Source organism: Zalophus californianus, chromosome 17, assembly GCF_009762305.2.
Source record: "Zalophus californianus isolate mZalCal1 chromosome 17, mZalCal1.pri.v2, whole genome shotgun sequence".
NCBI classification, from domain to species: Eukaryota; Metazoa; Chordata; class Mammalia; order Carnivora; family Otariidae; genus Zalophus; species Zalophus californianus.
Window position 1 is genome coordinate 45342008 of NC_045611.1, and position 18989 is coordinate 45360996.

The following is an 18989-nucleotide window of genomic DNA, read 5'->3' on the forward strand; positions in this document are numbered from 1 at the left end:
GAGAAAACATTTTCAAGACACATATCTGATAAAGGACTTATATCCAGAATTTATTAAGAACTCTTTCAAATCAATGAGAAACCAACATCCCATGTCTATGTAAAATGTAAAAAATGGGCAATGGATATGAACAGGCATTTTCCCAAAGAATATGTATCAGTGGATCTTAAATACATGAGAAGATACTCAAACATCATTAGTCATTAGGAAAATGCAAATTAAAACCATTTTATACCCACTAAATGGATATAATAAATGAGAGAAAATAATAAATGCTGGCAGGGATGTGGATAAATGGGAACCCTCATATATGGGAAAGTAAAATCATGAAGCCACCTTGGAAAACAGTTAAACATAAATAATTAAACATAAAATTACCATATAACCCATTATTTCCATTCCCAAGAAAATGAAAACATGTCCACACAAAGACTTATACACAAATGTTGCCAGGAGATAGGAGTGGAATGGGAGTAACTGTAAATAGGCATGAAGGATTTTATCAGGGTGATGAAAATGTTCTAAAATTGACTTATGGGTAATGGTTACATCATTTGTAAATTGAATAAAAATCACTGAGTTGTACCTTAAATATGATGAATTTTATGATATGTAAAAATACAACAAAAATCTCTTTGTGTGTCCCTAAGTCCCTGTATGTGGTGTCTCTCTGTTCCATTGTCCTTCTCTTTGTCCCCTCATTGCTCTCATTCCATTCCTCTGCTCTTCACTCTGTTTCCTCTCTCAGTGGTCCCTATAACTGTGTCTTTTAATCTCTTTTTCCATTTTCTTCTTCCGTGTCCTACTCTCCCTGTGTTACCTTTTGTCTCTATCTTCCTCTCTCTGTGTTTCCCCCATTTATACCTCTGTCCATTCTACCTCTCTTTGGATTCCTGTTTCTATTTTTCCCTTTGTGAATCCCTTGCTCATTCTCTATCCTCTTCTCTAGGTGTTCTTTATGTCTTCATTATGTGTCAGTCATTCATACAGTCTCTTGTCTTGCCTTGTATCTCATTTTCCCTCCCTGTTGTGCTGCCTCATTTCCCAGTATTAACTGAAGACTGTTAAGTCCTCTATGATGTCATCTAAAACTTATTTTAATAAAAAGTCTTCAATTCTGCCTAAAAAAATGTTTCAGTCCCAATTTATATTAATGAAGGCCTTAAATTTGATTTGGAGGAGGTATTTTCTCTCAAAAAATTATATGCTTAATGTTGTCTTATTTTTTTTTAAGATTTTATTTATTTATTTGAGAGAGAGAATGAGAGAGAGAGAGAGCACATGAGAGGAGGGAGGGTCAGAGGGAGAAGCAGACTTCCTGCTGAGCAGGGAGCCCAATGCAGGACTTGATCCTGGAACCATGACCTGAGCCGAAGGCAGTAGCTTAACCAACTGAGCCACCCAGGCGTCCTTAATGTTGTCTTATTATATTCCAAGCTCTATGTTGGCTGAAGTTGCAGTGCTTAACAAATATCTATCCAAAGCACTCTACAAACGTGACTTTCTGATACTTATATTGTACATTTCACCTTATCTAAATCAAGGAAAATATAATCTTATGCAGTAATCCAATATGGTCACATGATGAGTGAAGTCTATGGTAAAATCAAGATACAAAAAGTATTAGAGAGCTCACCTGGGATGCTATACTATTTTTGTCTGTTCCGCTACCTATCCCAATAAGGTGGGAAAGGCAAGGAGAAGTAGGGAGGAAAAATTCACCCATTAACTGCAAAAAAGCAATGCAATGGATAAAGAATAATATTTTAAAGATTGTACTAAAAAAACTGGACAGTCCAAAGAGATGAAAATAGTCAACCCCTACATCACACCATTCACAAAAATTAATTTGAGATACCTAACATATCTAGATGAAAATATAGGAGAATATACTTATGACGTGGGGTTAGGCAAAGACAAAAAAAGCCATAACAAAAAAAGAAAAATGTGATATATTAGACTTAATTAGATTAAAAACTTCCAATGATACCATTAAGAAAATTATCAAGCAAACCACAGGAGAGGAGAAAGTATTCAAAATACACATTTCTTACCAAGCAAGAACTTATAACCAGAATATATAATAAATTCCTATAACTAAAAAATCAGGGGCACCTGGGTGGCTCAGTCAGTTAAGCATCTGCTTTTGGCTCAGGTCATGATCCCGGGGTCCTGGGATCAAGTCCCACGTCAGGCTCCCTGCTCAGTGGGGAGCCTGCTTCTCCCTCTGCCCCCTGCTGGTGCTCTCTCTCTCAAAAAAATAAATAAAATCTTTAAAAAAATTTTAAAAATCAAACAACCCCAATAAAAATGTGCAAAGATGTGATGTGTGTGTATATATATATGTGTGTGTGTGCGCACACACAATGGGATATTACTTAGCTATCAAAAATAATATCTTACCATTTGCAATGATGTGGATAGAACTAGAAGGTATCATGCTAAGTGAAATAAGTCAATCAGAGAAAGATAATTATATGATTTCACTCATATGTGGAATTTAAGAAACAAAACAGAGAAGCATAGGGGAAGGGAGGGAAAAATAAAACAAGATGAAATCAGAGGGAGATAAACCATGGGACTTTTTTTTTTTTAAGATTTTTATCTATTTATTTGACAGAGAGAGACAGCAAGAGAGGGAACACAAGCAGGGGGAGCGGGAGAGGGAGAAGCAGGCTTTCCGCGGAGCAGAGAGCCCAACACAGGGCTCGATCCCAGGACCCTGGGATCCCAACCTGAGTCAAAGGCAGATGCCCAACGACTGAACCACTCAGGCACCCCTACATTACAAATCTAATTTTACATGTGTTAAGCATATAATATAAATTAATAAATAAAAGACATAATCAATACAAAACAACAGAATGATGAGGTAACTATACAGAAAAACATCAAAGTTTGCAACCTTTTGTGTTAATTTTGGTATAATATTGTTAAAATATACATATACACTTGTTAAACACTTGCTTTTTAAGATAACATGAAAATTCACAGACTTTGATTAGATTCAAAACTAAACTTTATGAATTAAAATGGAAGAAATAAATTGACTATAATGCTATAAAATAAAAAAACTAAACACTAGGAGATTGTAAAAATACCATCTAGCCATTTGTAGAAATAGTAATTCTTGGCTAAAGGAGAAAATAAAAATAAAAATTATAACCGACTTGACTTTAAGAGGAAAAAAGGAAAAGGGTAAAAAAACTTAAGTATGATTAAATAAGCTTCAAAAACCAATAAATAAAAATTAGCTTCCAGAGGTAATTATTAACAAAAAATAATAAAACATAAGACACATTGAAAATGTGATTAAAAGAATAAAGCTTCTTTTATAAAAAAACAGAAAAATAATTGGCAAGAATATTCAGAAAGAGACATAGCTAGAGACACGGAGGAGATTAAGTAATTATACAATTTAGTTCTAGCAATAGAAATTCCCAAGATGTCTGTGTTTTGTCCAGATAGAGCAGCATACTTCAGATTGTAGGTTTACATCTGCCAGTGGGTGTTAACAAGCATTTTCTTTGCATTTGTTTTGCTTATTTGGTAATTTTCTTCTATGCTTAGTTTAAATTTTTTTTAAGTTTATTTATTTAGTTAGTTAGTTAGTTTTGTAATCTCTACACCCAACATGGGCCCGAACTCACGACCGAGATCAAGTCACATGCTCCACTGACTAAGCCAGTCAGGTGCCCCATGTCTTGTTTAAATTATATAAGGCATAGATGTTAATAGTATGTTAGGTATTATAATGTGTAACTTTTTTTTCCTGGCATTTATGTGAAGTATTGTTTGCTGTGAGATATTGACCATAAACATCTAAACATTTATTTATTTTTTTGTAAATAGGCTCCATATCCAACATGGGGCTTAAACTCATGACCCTGAGATCAAGAGCCACATGCTCTACGGACTGAGCCATGCAGGTGCCCCTAAACCTTTTTTTTTTTAAAGATTTTTACTTTTTAAAAAGATTTTATTTATATTTAGTTATTTAATTAGTTAGTTATAGCAGGGGGAGGCACAGAAGTAAAGGGAGAGAGAATGCCAAGCAGACTCTGTGCTGAGTGCACAGAATGTGATGTGGGGCTTGACTTGAGGCTCAATCCTATGATCCTGAAATCATGACCTGAACCAAAACCAAGAGTCAGATGCTTAACCGAATGAGCCACCCAGGCACCCTTAAAGATTTTTATTTTTAAGTAATCTCTACACCCAAGGTGGGGCTCAAACTCACAACCCAAGAGTTGCATACTGAGCCAGCCAGGCACCCCAAAACCATAAACATCTAGAAACAATGCACTTAAAATGAAAAGTAGTGTTTTACTTCCACTTGAGTTTGAATATTTTCCACCAAAAAATAACCAAATAACCAAATAGAGGCGCCTGGGTGGCTCAGTTGTTAAGCGTCTGCCTTCGGCTCAGGTCATGATCCCGGGGTCCTGGGATCGAGCCCCGCGTCAGGTTCCCTGCTTGGCAGGAAGCCTGCTTCTCCATCTCCCACAACCCCTGCTGGTTTTCCCTCTCTCACTGTGTCTCTCTCTCTCAAATAAATAAAATCTTAAAAAAAAATAACCAAATAAATCAGCGAGAAGAGTGGCATTACTTTATATTTTGACAATCTCTTTAATCCTAAGTGTAACAGAATACAGCTGGTATTTTATATGTGCTCTTGCCTTTATTTATTCATTTATTTATTTAAGAGGGAGAGAATCACAAGCATGCTCCACACCCAGCATGGAGCCTGACATGGGGCTTGATCTCAGAACCCTGAGATCATGACCTGAGCCGAAATCAAGAGTTGGACACTCAACCTACTGAGCCACCCAGGCGTCCCAGTGTGCTCTTGTATTTAATCCGCCAAGATAAAGAAAATCTGGACTCACACATCCAGAATTTAAAAATGAAGAAGTATTCTAATGGCCTTTTCAGATATTTGTCAATATTATTGACACTACACCAAAAATCAACAAGTGGTAATTTCTTAAATGTTACTGTAATGTGGAATCTGACCTTTATCTCTCTAAGATTGGTATTAATTTTAATTTTTTTTGCAGTTTTTTTTTTTAAGTAAACTCTATCCCCAAGGTGGGGCTCGAACTCATGACTCTGAGATCAAGAGCTGCATGTTCCATCAACTGAGCAAGCCAGGCACCCCAGCTTCTCTTAAAATCCATTTGTCTATCTTATACTTTAATATCATCACAGATGATCTAGTAGCATCACACAGTAATCATTTAGAAAATACTGGTTCAATGAGTTAGGCAGACCTTCCAAACGTTGACATATTTCATTATATGGTATTACAAAATCACATTCATTAATATCATTAGTAATGTCATCACAAAAGACTAAGTATTAGGAAGCTGTCAAGTTCATGGTGACAGATACTATTTTTTTTTTAAGATTTTATTTTATTTGACAGAGAGAGCGAGAGCAAGCACAAGCAGGCAGAGCGGCAAGCAGAGAGGGAGAAGCAGACTCCCCGCTGACCAGGGAGCCTGATGTGGGGCTTGATCCCAGGACCCTGGGATCATGACCCAAGCCGAAGGCAGCTGCTTAACAGCGGCTAATTTTTTTGTTTGAAAAGTCAAATTAACAAAAATTACTACCAGTTTTCTTTATTGTCAGGTTTTATAAATCACTTCATTTTTGACAAAATGTTTAGCAGATATACAGGTCTTCATCTTCTTATTCAAATTTGTCAGGTGCTCCTTCAAATGAAATTGGTGCCCATAAAAAGGTGGCTAGTTCAGCTCACAACTCAAACAATCTATAAAAGTGCGTTTCCTGGAAACAACTTGATACTTCAGCATGAAGAAAAACTTTATGTGCCTTTCTCTCTTCATTACATAAAATACTTAGAAGACGAATATATATAGAAATGTTAATATCCTGGTTGTAACATTATAGTTTTGCAAGACATTACCATTGGGGTAAACTGGGCAAAGAGCTCATGGGATCTCTCTACATAATTTCTTACAAATGCATGTAAATCTAAAATTATCTCAAAATAAAAAGTATAATTTAAAAATTTTGTACTCAGGGTCAAGTTCAACAAAACTAATTTTAACTGTTTTATGAAGAACATTCTTAAGTGGAACTAGCATGTTTTTACCCCAAGTGTGTGGTGGTAAAGAACACAAGAACTATAGTACACTTTGGTGACACCGTCCTGATTCAAGCTAAAGGCCCAGCAGTTTCCCCACCATTGCTTTTTGCACAATCAGTGCAAATTTCAGCACAAGAGAAAAAAGCAAATCAGGTCTTAGTGTTATAATGAAATTTGTTTTGACCATGTAGATCACCCAAAAGGGCCCCCAAACATCCTCTGACCACATTTAGAGAACCACTGATCCATAAGTTAAAACAGAATAGTTATATTAAAACTTACTGTCACCCCTTTTACTTTTTTTTTTAAGTAATCTCTACATCCAACATGGGGCTCAAACTCACGATCTCAAGATCAAGAGTCTCATGCTCTACCTGACTGAGCCGGCCGGGTGCTCCTGTCACCCCCTTTTGAAACAGATTTCAGTGGTGGCCATAACAGGCTTATGGATTTGAAGTGATATTATTTCATACTGTTCATCATCTTTTCTCCAAATTTTTCTTCATGCAGTATAGTCTATTACTTAACCATAGGAGTGGTAGGATGGGCAGTGGTTGAGCTCGGGCACTTTTTCTGTTTGTTTTAAACATCTAGAGCTGTTATCTATCTCAGGATATGAAATATGGGGCACTGGTAGATAACCAGTCCAGACAGACTGGAAAAAGAAAAATAAAACCACAAGATTTTGAAGATTCACATATATGAACACCATCCGGTGCTTGCCTCCTAATCAGCTTCCAGACTTGCACACAGGTTTTAATGCTAGGCCGAGGTGGAGAACTCAGGTGGCCTGTTCCAATTCTGTCTTCTGAGAAGTTCTAAGCAGAGGATCTAATGCAGATTTAAGAATTAGTACAGGTGGGGACTGGGTAGGTCCGAAGTATAGGGCGTCTTTCTACCATTTCCAGTCTCTGGTTGCTGTTCTATATAAATGCCTCCCCGGGTTTGAGTCTTTGAAATCTGTTTGAATTTTCAGATACCAGCAGTGCTTATTGTTGTTGAGAATTTTAAATAATTTAAGGCAAGATCTTTTGGATTTATGGACCGGTTACATTGAAAACTGAAATATTTCAGGTGCCTGGAAGGCTCAGTCGTTAAGCGTCTGCCTTCGGCTCAGGTCATGATCCCAGGGTGCTGGGATCGAGTCCCACATCGGGCTCCCTGCCCAGCAGGAAGCCTGCTTCTCCCTCTCCCACTCCCCCTGCTTGTGTTCCCTCTCTCGCTGTGTCTCTCTGTCAAATAAATAAATCAAATCTTTAAAAAAAAAAAACCTGAAATATTTCTTCTTAAAGTTAAAAAAAAAAAAACAGTAAAAGATACATGTTTGCTTTTGGAATCCTTATTTTTGTGACATCATTTTATGGAAAAGAGTGATTCAATTCTAAGATGCAAAGAGATTAAAACTCTCAAAGTATTTTTCTATTGAGACGGAGAAATAGCAGTAGGCCAGGATTTACCATGGGAAGGAATGAGAAGGGCAAGCCACACCAGCAGCTCCATCTAGGATAATATTTCATAATTCTTCACCAGGTTCTTCTCACTCCACTGAAACTTAGATTTTGAACGAAAATTAAGACTCCTACACCTTGGGATGCCTGGCTGGCTCAGTCACTAGCGCATGTGACTCATAATCTCAGGGTTGTGAGCTCAAGCCCCATGCTGGGCATGGAGCCTACTTAAAATAAAAAATTCAATTCAATTAAAAAGACCTCTGCACGTCATATTATCTGAGCTAGTGATTTCCTAACTCTAACTTTGGATAGTGAGATTTTGGAACCTATGTTTATTTTTTCCCTCAGTTGAGAGCCAATGACCCAAACACTGAATCTTGTACTTGCTATTTTCATAATAACTTGAAATCCTGCTTCCTCACTTTCTAAATACTAATATACAAGTGAGTTTGTTTTCCTATTTTTATATGGTTCTATTCTAGGTATCTGTCCACAGATAAAAAGACATGTTATTACACTGTTCTTAATATCCCGCCATTCCTCAAAATTTTACTTTCCAAATAAAACTCAGAATCATTTAGTCAACTTCTGTGAAAAAAAATTGGGCCTTGGCTCCGAATTATACGTGAATCTGTGGGACACCGCTGTTCTCAAAAAGAGAGTATTCCCAACCAGAGAAATCATATATTTTACAATGGTTGGAAAGATTTAAACCAAAGAGGGCGCCTGGGTGGCTCAGTTGGTTAAGCGACTGCCTTCGGCTCAGGTCATGATCCTGGAGTCCCGGGATCGAGTCCCGCATCGGGCTCCCTGCTTAGCAGGGAGTCTGCTTCTCCCTCTGACCCTCTTCCCTCTCGTGCTCTCATCTCTCATTCTCTCTCAAATAAATAAATAAAATCTTTAAAAAAAAAAAAAAAAAAAAAAAAAGATTTAAACCAAAGAATTACCTGTGGGATGTAGTATGGTAATTCAAAGAAGAATAGGAAGTAATTTCATTTTCTATTCCCATATATGGGTGTTTTCTTCATGAAAGCATAGGATACATTTCTAATCTAAATACACCAGTAAATAAAAATATCTTCAAAATGGATTCAACTTGGAAACCAGAGAGGGCCCCAGGAAACAAGCAAAAACGGTTACTTCTTCCCAAAACCAGGATAGTCACAGTCTTTCTCACCAGTCAGCTCTTTGCATGATAAAACCTTCTTCTACCCATGCACCATCTCTGATCCCATGAATTCACCATTTCCCAAACTCTCCCTGAAGCTGACTCTGCTGGGTCATGCTCTGGGAAACCAAGATTAAGTCAGCCATGGTTTCTGTCAAGTCTCTTGTTCTCAGAAGGTAAGGCAGACATTAAGAGATGAGCTCTAGTGTCGCTGTTTCTCTAACATCCAGGCTACTGTATAAGGAGTGTCCAAGTATTCTTGGGAAATGACATTAGAAGAGCCTCCATTCCCTAATTTCAACCTACTTAAAAGTACCCCTTCCATCACGTTACCTGACAGATCTTCCACAACCCACCACCCCCACCAGGGCATGCCAGAGCTCCTGAAAATGAGCCAGCAGTTCTCCTTCATGTGGCCTGGAGATGTTGACTCTTACCATGAGGCTCGTGAACACTGCTGTCACACATAAGATGTCTCCACTTTGGTGTCTGGCAATGGTTGACTTACTACTAAAGCCACAGCCCTAGGTGTGACTTCTGGCATCTCACGAGGTATGAGTCTTGGTTAAAGATTTCACTACACTCGTACATACAAGGTTTCTATCCTGAGTGTGTCCTCTGATGTCTGATGAGGTTTGATTTCCGACTAAAGCCTCGCCCACACTTCCTACAAATATAAGGCTTCTCTCCTGAATGTATCCTCTGATGTCTAATAAGGTGTGACTGCCGGCCAAAGCCTTGCCCACACTCCCTGCACACGTGAGGCTTCCCCCCTGAGTGTGCCTTCTGGTGTGTGATGAGAGTTAACTTATCACAAAAGCTTTGCCCACACTCCCTGCACACAAAGGGTATGCTACCTGAGTGTGCCCTCCTGTGCCTAAAGAGGTTTGGCTTCTGGCTAAACCTTTTACCACACTCCCTGCATATGAAAGGCTTTTCCCCTGAATGTGTTCTCTGGTGTGAAATGAGGGTTGACTTATCATTAAAGCCTCGCCCACACTCCCTGCATACAAATGGCTTTTCCCCTGAGTGTGTCCTCTGGTGTGTGATAAGGGTTGATTTCCTGGTAAAGCCCCGCCCACATTCCCTGCACACAAATGGCTTCTCCCCTGTGTGTGACCTCTGGTGTTTGCTGAGATTTGACTTCAGGCTAAAGCACTGCCCACACTCCAGGCATACATAAGGTTTAACCCCTGAGTGTGTCCTCTGGTGTGTCTTGAGGTTTGATTTCCAGCTAAAATGGCGCCCACATTCTGTGCATAAATAAGGCTTCTCTCCTGTGTGTGTCCTTAAGTGCCTAATGAGGTGTGACTTCTGGCTAAAGCTTTGCTCACACTCCCTGCACACATACGGCTTCTCTCCCGAATGTGTCCTCTTATGTCTGATGAGATGTGAATGCTGGCGAAAGCCATGCCCACACTCCCTGCAAACATAAGGCTTCTCCCCCGAGTGTGCCCTCTGGTGTGTGATAAGGTTTGACTTCAGGCTAAAGCTCTGCCCACATTCCTTGCACACATACGGCTTGACCCCTGAATGTGTCCTCTGGTGTGTGAAGAGGTTTGACTTCCAAGTAAAGCCTCGTCCACACTCCTTGCACACATAAGGTTTCTCCCCTGAGTGTGTCCTCTGGTGTGTGATGAGGTTTGACTTCCAGGTAAAGCCTCGTCCACATTCCTTGCACACATAAGGCTTGTCCCCAGAGGATGTCCTCTGGTTTTTGATGAGGGTTGACATATTGCTAAAGCTCTGTCCCCACTCGGAGTACACATAAGGTGTCTCCCCTATGTGCATCTTCTGGAGGCTGAGCAGGTTTGACTCCCTCATAAAGCCCAGGCCAAACTCCCCATATTTGATTGCTCCAAATCCTGAGACTTCTACACCATGCAACACTTTGTCTGTTCCCCCAAGGACTGTCCTCTGGTCTTGGCTGGGCCCTGTATCCATCGCTGTGTTGTCTTGCTTGGACCTTACTGGCTGTTCTTGCCGTGGGCTGGACAACGCCTCTGAAGTGCCTCTTTTGCTTACTCTCCCCAACAAGGGCTTGGAGTCTTCTTCTGTCTCTTGAATTTCTGCTTTGTCACCCCAGCAAGTTTGACCAAAGAGTTGCTTCTGCTGCTGGTTTTGATCTTCTGGATAGTGCTTCCCCGGGGGGAGATGGTTTCCTGCACATAAACTTGAGAAGAGCTGAGGAAGGTGACTGAACCACACATGCTGGCTGAGGCCTTGCTGACTAGCGAATGCCAGTGGGTAGTGGGGACAAGGTTGAATGTTTAGCTTTGATCCTGCTGAAGAAAGAATATTTTGAGTCAGAGTAGCCACGGGTAGGGTGGCCGGGGCCATTTTGCTTTGCCCATTGGTCGTTTGTAATATGTTTATATCACAACCTGTCTCCCACTCAGACATCCTTGCATCTATAAGAAGAGCTGCTTTTCATTTTACTTTATACACTACATTTTTAATCACAGGAGTTAGCAAACTTGTCAGGTAGGCCAAATTCAGCCTGCAACTTGTTTTTGTATGGCCCACCAGCTAAAAATGGATTTTACCTTTCTAAGGATTCAAAGAAAGAAAGAGAAATAAATAAATAAGCAAACAAACAAATAAACCAATGAGGCACTAGACTGCATGTGACCTGGGAAGCTTAAAATATTTACTGGGTGGCCCCTTACAGAAAAAGTTTTTGGCCCCTTGTCCTACTGCAATGTAGAAAACTCTGGGGCACCTGGGTGGCTCAGTTGTTAAGCACCTGCCTTCGGCTCAGGTCATGATCCCAGGGCCCTGGGATCGAGCCCTGCATCAGCAGGGAGCCTGCTTCTCCCTCTCCCCCTCCCCCTGCTTGTGTTCCCTCTCTTGCCGTGTCTCTCTCTGTCAAATAAATAGATGAAGTCTTAAAAAAAAAATGTAGAAAACTCATACCAAAAACTTACTTTCACAATACTTGACAGAGTAAATAGTTTACTTCCAGAAATCAACCAACACATACAATATATTGAGAAGTATTTATTCATGAAAAACACTGAACTCCGGATAAGAAAAGCAGGAGTCTGAAGCATGACTGCCTGGAGTTGCTCTCATCCGTCCGATCCTCCAGCTTGGGTGTTATGGTAGTTAGACTAGGACAGGTCATAAAACCATCAGTTCTGTTGCTGCTACAGGGACAGTCACCTGATTTGAGTGGAAGGTGAGAAACCAGTGCTGGGTGGAACTGTCAGTAAATGTGATCTAGGTGGTAAGTGAACAGGGAAGGCCACCAGTGACTGCTATCTGAGATTGCAGTCTTTCTTGGTTGGGACCAAAAGAAGAAGAAGAAAGACTGGTAGACCATCCAGAAATGCAGCAGGGGAAAACCTGAAAGTGAGAGAGCCAGGGAGGGGTTTGATAAACTCTCCACACAGCCCTGGCTGACTGGAAAGCTGTTTGCAAAAGCAGGGGAGATGGCTGGGGCCCAAGCTATGCACATAAGCCTGCCTGACAGAGACTATAACCAGGTACAGAGGAAAAATTAGAGGGATCAGTGGAAAGTAAAAAGCCAGACAAGACTTGGAAACTATCTGAACTTTGAATGAGCTCCCCAACGCACCTATTTATCCATTGGCAGAAGTAGGGAGCCTTACTGGCTCAAAGTCTTTGAACACAACCTATTGCCAACTGTTGCAGATCACTAAGCCCTGCAGACACAAGGCTTAAATCAGGAAGCCAGGATTAAAAATAAACACAAGAATACAATAACAAATCAAGCGGAAACATCACCTTCACAGAGAAAACTTTTTCCACATATTTAGTCTAGAAAAGTTACTAAAACTGGCAACAACAATATCTAGGCAGGAAACACCATCAGCTCTCAGGGGGGCTAAAAGATAGTATCTAAAATATCCAGTTTCCAAAGAAACAGGAAAGAGTGACCCATACTGAGGAAAAAATGCAGACAATAGAAACTGTTGCTGGGTGGCCCAGATGTTGATTTACAGGAGGAAAGAAAGTGTTCAAAGCTGATGTTATGAATATATTTAAAGAACTAAAGGAAAACAACATGTAAAAACTTAAAGGGAAGTATGGTAACTTAAGAAATAGAAAAATCTCAATAAAGAAAAAAACTATTAAAAAGAAATAAAAGGAAACTCTGGAATTAAAAAGTAAATTAACTGAAATAACAAAATTACTAGGAAGATACAACAGCATATTTGGGCTTGCAACAGAAACAATGAAGTTGAAGATAAATCAATAGAAATTACCTAAACTGAAAAACCAGGTGAAAGAAAGATCGAAGAAAAGCAAAGAGCCCCAGAAACCTGTGGGACACCATCAGATAAATCAATCTATGCATAATGGGAACGCACGAAAGAGAAGACAGAGAGAAAAGAGCAGGAAAAAAATGTCTGAAGAAATAATAACTAAAAAGTCTGAAATCTGTTGAAAAACATTAGTCTATAAATCCAAGAAGCTCAACAAACTGCAGGAAAACATAAAACATAAAGAGGGTGCCTGGGTGGCTCAGCTGGTTAAGCATCTGCCTCCGGCTCAGGTCATGAACCCAGGGTCTTGGGATTGAGTCCCACATCGGGCACCCTGCTCAGCGGGGAGTCTGCTTTTCCCTCTCCCTCTGCTTCCCTCACCACTTGTGCTTGCGTGCAGTGCACTCTTTCTCTCAAATAAATAAAATATTTTTAAAAAAAATTTTAAATCTTTAGAAAAAATACTCCAGGGGCACCTGGGTGGCTCAGTTGGTTGAGCGTTTGCCTTCAGCTCAGGTCATGATCCAGGTGTCCTGGAATGGAGCCCCACATCAGGCTCCCTGCCTAGTGGGGAGTCTGCTTCTCCCTCTCTTTCTGCCCCTCCCCCCTCTTGTGCTCTCTCTCTCAAATAAAATCTTTAAAAAAAAAAGAAAGAAAGAAAAACATAAAGAAAGCCCCAGAGAGATACATCATAGCCAAATTCTTGACTATCAGAAAAAAAGACAAAAGAGAACATCTTGACAGCAGCAAAAGGAAAATGATTCAACATGCACAGGAGGAAACAATATGATTAGTGCTAACTTCTCATCACAGACAATGGAGTATGGAATGATTTATTCAAGGTGCTGAAATACAGGTGAAAAGGCTACTAAGAATTCTATTGAGAATAGAAGAATTCTATTCTCAAGAAATTATCCTTCAGAAATGAAATTGATACAGATATTCACAGATTAACAAGTACTCAGAGAGTATCTGTTGTTAGCAAACAGGCCTTATAGGAAATACTAAATAAGCCTGTCAGGCTGAAAAGAAATGACACCAGACATTAACTCAAATCCACAGGAAGAAATGAGGACCACCAAAACTGGTAAGTATGTGGGTAAATATAAAAGACTACACATGTATATTTTTCTCCTTTCTTCTCTTAATTTCTCTGAAATGCGTAAGATTATTATAAAAGGTAATAACTCTAACACCATATTATGAGCTTTATTATATATATTTTTTACTGGAATGAAGTTAGTATTAATTAGATTATGTTAAATTAGATGTATTTTTAATGCCTAGAGCTGAATTAAGAAAATAACTACAAAAATTATATATAATATATCTAATAAATAATAATTATTATTATTATATACACACACACCCAAAAGGCAGGGGAATAAAAAAACATGAAGCACATAAAAAATAAGTAGCAAAATGGCAGACTTAAACCATATCAATAATTATATTAAATATGAGCAAACCAAACATTCTAAACAAAAGACAAAAAGTTCTTAGTTACACCACCAAAAGCACAATCCATTTAAAATTTTGTTAAGTTGGACATCACCAAAGTTTAAAACTTTTATGCTTGAAAAGACACCATGAAGAGAACGAAAAGACAAGCCGCAGACTTGTCTTTTTTCTGAAACTTGACTTTATAGAGTTGAAAGTATGTGAAAACCGTATATCTGATATAGGACTGTGTCTAGAGTATATGAAAAACTCTTATAACTCAAAAAGAAGACAAAACAATCCAATTTAAAAATGGACAAAAGAACTGAATAGCTATTTTGTTAAAGAAGATACGCAAAGGGTTACTAAGCATATGAAAAGATCAACATAGGGCGCCTGGGTGGCTCAGCTGGTTAAGTGTCTGCCTTCAGCTCAGGTCATGATCTCGGGGTCCTGGGATTGAGTTCCGCATAGGGATCCCTGCTCAGCAGAGAGTCTGCTTCTCCCTCTGCCCCTCCTCCTGCTCATGCTCTCTCTCTCTCTCTAATAAATAAATAAAATCTTTAAAAAAGAAAAAGATCAACATCATCAGTCACTAGGGAAATGCAAATTAAAACCACAATGAAATACCACTACACACCCAGTAGAATGTCTGTAATCAAAATTAGAGACAATTCTAAGTGCTAACAAGGAAGTAGAGAAACACACTGCTAATAGAAAATGTAGAAATAGAAAACAGAAATGAAAAATAGAAATACTAATAAAAATGTACAGCCACCTTGGAAAATAATTTTGCAGTTTCTTAAAAAGTTAAATATAAACATGTCATACAATCCAGAAATTTTACACCTACTTATCAACCCCCCAATGAAAATGTATGCCCACAATAAGACTGGTACATGATTGTTCTTAGCAGCACTATTCACAATAGCCAAAAAGTAGATACAACCCATATATCCATCAGTCTGTAAATGGGTAAACAAAATGTGTTATGTCCATACAATGGAATATTATATGGCAATAAAAAGGAATGGATTACTAGGCCACCTAAGTGGCTCCGTCGGTTAAGCTTCCCACTCTTGATTTCAGCTCTGGTCATGATCTCAAGGTCGTGGGATCGGCCCTGCCTCTGGCTCTGTGCTGAGCACGGAGCCTGCTTGGGATTCTCTCTCTCCCTCTCCCTCCCCTCCAATACATGTGCACACTCAAAAAATAATCCAATCAAGAAATGGGCAGAAGACATGAACAGACATTTTTCCAAAGAAAACATCCAAATGGCCAAAAGACACATGAAAAAGTGCTCAACATCGCTCAGCATCAGGGAAATCCAAATCAAAACCTCAATGAGATACTACCTCACACCAGTCACAACGGCTAAAATTAACAAGTCAGGAAACGACAGATGTTGGCGGGGATGCGGAGAAAGGGGAACCCTCCTACACTGTTGGTGGGAATGCAAGCTGGTGCAGCCACTCTGGAAAACAGTATGGAGGTTCCTCAAACAGTTGAAAACAGAGCTACCGTATGACCCAGCAATTGCACTACTGGGTATTTACCCCAAAGATACAATTGTAGCAATCCGAAGGGGTACATGCACCCCGATGTTTATAGCACCAATGTCCACAATAGCCAAACTATGGAAAGAGCCAAGATGTCCATCAACAGATGAATGGATAAAGAAGATGTGGTGCATATACACAATGGAATATTATGCAGTCATCAAAAAAACCGAAATCTTGCCATTGCAACAATGTGGATGGAACTAGAGGGTATTATGCTAAGCAAAATAAGTCAATCAAAGACATATATCATATGATCTCACTGATATGAGGAATTCTTTTTTTTTTTAAGATTTTATTTATTTATTTGACAGAGAGAGACACGGCAAGAGAAGGAACACAAGCAGCAGGGGTGGGAGAGGGAGACGCAGGCTTCCTGTGGAGCAGGGAGCCCGATGTAGGGCTCGATCCCAGGACCCTGGGATCATGACCTGAGCCGAAGGCAGACGCTTAACGACTGAGCCACCCAGGCGCCCCGATATGAGGAATTCTTAATCTCAGGAAACAAACTGAGTGTTGCTGGATTGGTGGGGGTGGGAGGGATGGGGTGGCTGGGTGATAGACATTGGGGAGGTTATGTGCTATGGTGAGTGCTGTGAATTGTGTAAGACTGTTGAATCACAGACCTGTACCTCTGAAACAAATAATACATTATATGTTAAAAAAAAAAAAAAAGAAGATAGTAGGAAGGGAAAAATGAAGGGGGGGAATCGGAGGGGGAGGCGAACCATGAGAGACTATGGACTCTGAGAGACAAACTGAGGGTTCTAGAGGGGAGGGGGATGGGCGGATGGGTTAGCCTGGTGACGGGTATTAAAGAGGGCATGTACTGAATGGAGCACTGGGTGTTATACACAAACAATGAATCATGGAACACTACATCAAAAACTAATGAGGTAATGTGTGGTGATTAACATAACATAATAAAAAATAAATTAATTTAAAAAATTTTAAAAAAAGAAAATAAAGAAATGGATTACTGATACATGCCACAACCTGGATGAACCTCAAAAATATTATGCCAGATACAAAAGACCATATATTTTATGATACCATTTATAGAGTATGTCCAGAAACAGCAAATCTATAGAGACAGCGTTATCAGTGGTTCCCCAGAGCTCAGATGGGAGGAAGGATAGATGCAAATGGGCATAAGGGAGCTTTTTGGAATGACAGAATATTCTAAAGTTAAATGGAAGTAATGATCATACAATAAATGTTTACCAAAACTAATGTAACTGTATATTTACAATAACTAGATTTTATGGTATATAAATTTTATCTCAATGAAGTTGTTAAAAAACTGTAAGACTATATTTCTAAGATGTCAGTGTCATAAAAGACAAAGAAAGGTTACTGAAATGATCTATATTAAGGGAAATTAAATAGACCTGACATGTAAATGCACTACTGAAACCTGGACTGGATCATTTTCTGGAGAGTAAAAAAAGATATTATTGCATCTACTGACAAAATTATAATATGATAAGGAGATATTAGATAAAAATTACTGTATCAAAGTTAAATTTACTGAGGTTGATAACTACTATGGTTATATGAGATTACTATCCTCCTTAGAAAACCTTTTAACAAACATACACATATGAACATACACACACACACACACACACATATATATGTATACATAACTATACATACATATATATTGAAGGGGGAAGAAGGGAGAACATGCATGTAAGATAGTACACAAATATAAAATATTAATAGGTGATGTCATGATGCCATTTTACTTTTTTTAATGATTTTTCTTTTTTTTTAAGATTTTATTTATTTATTTGACAGAGAGAGAGAGCACAAGTAGGCAGAGCAGTAGGCAGAGGGAGAGGGAGAAGCAGACTCCCTGCTGAGCAAGGAGCCTGATGCAGGGCTCGATCCCAGGACCCTGGGATCATGACCTGAACCAAAGGCAGAAACTTAACCGACCTAGCCACCCAGGAGCCCCTAAAGATTTTTTTTTTTTTTAAGATTTTATTTATTTATTTGACAGAGGGAGACACAGCGAGAGAGGGAACACAAGCAGGGGGAGTGGGAGAGGGAGAAGCAGGCTTCCTGCTGAGCAGGGAGCCCCATGCAGGGCTCGATCCCAGAACCCTGGAATCATTACCTGAGCTGAAGGCAGACAGTTAACGACTGAGCCACCCAGGCGCCCCTAAAGATTTTATTTTTATGTAATCAGTACACCCAACACGGGGCTTGAACTCACAGCCCCAAAGAGTTGCATGCTTTGGGGCACCTGGGTGGCTCAGTCATTAAGCGTCTGCCTTTGGTTCAGGTCATGATCCCAGGGTCCTGGGATCAAGCCCCACATCGGGCTCCCTGCTCGGCCAGGAGCCTGCCTCTCCCTCTCCCACTCCCCCTGCTTGTGTTCCCTCTCTAGCTGTCTCTCTCTCTGTGTCAAATAAATAAATTAAAAAAAAAAATCTTAAAAAAAAAGAGTTGCATGCTTTACTGACTGAGCCAACTAGATGCCCCTGATGCCATTTTATAATAACATATATGCCATATATTTTTCCACATACATATGTATGAAAAGGATATAAAGGTGTCCTTTGTACTATTTTTATTTTTGCAAATTTTCTGTAATTTTGAAGTAATTTCCAAATGTCAAGTCAAAAACATACAGGATGAAGCCGACTTCTGAAAATGGCAGCAGACTGAATTAGTCACAAGAACCCCTGCAGAAAACAATGATAAAACTGGAAAAAAATACAATAAATAATTACTTCAAGTCACTGGAAAACACCCAGAAGTGACTAGAAGCTGGCTGGAGTAAAGGGTTCACACTAAAAAAACTGCAATAAAAAGGGAGGGGTAAGAATTTTCTTGCTACAAAGCACTCCCAACACACACAACTACAGCAATGGAGAAATACCACAGCCTTATGGGCTCAAGGTGCCACGGGTTAGGATTCAGAGAAGGAACAGAAGCTCCAAATACATGTTAAGAATAGAAGGAAATGGGGCGCCTGGCTGGCTCAGTCGGTGGAGCACATGACTCTTAGTC

At 39.5% G+C, this 18989-nt stretch overlaps 1 protein-coding gene across 1 annotated transcript in view; it reads right to left on the reverse strand.

Moving 5' to 3' along the window:
* Positions 1-8404: 8404 nt before the first annotated feature.
* LOC113935420 overlaps positions 8405-18989 on the reverse strand; it is a 93359-nt gene continuing 82774 nt past the window's right edge. Inside the window, 1 exon segment of the mRNA XM_035724896.1 lies at positions 8405-11016. Coding sequence (XP_035580789.1) covers positions 9245-11016 — 1772 coding nt within the window. The 3' untranslated portion in view covers positions 8405-9244.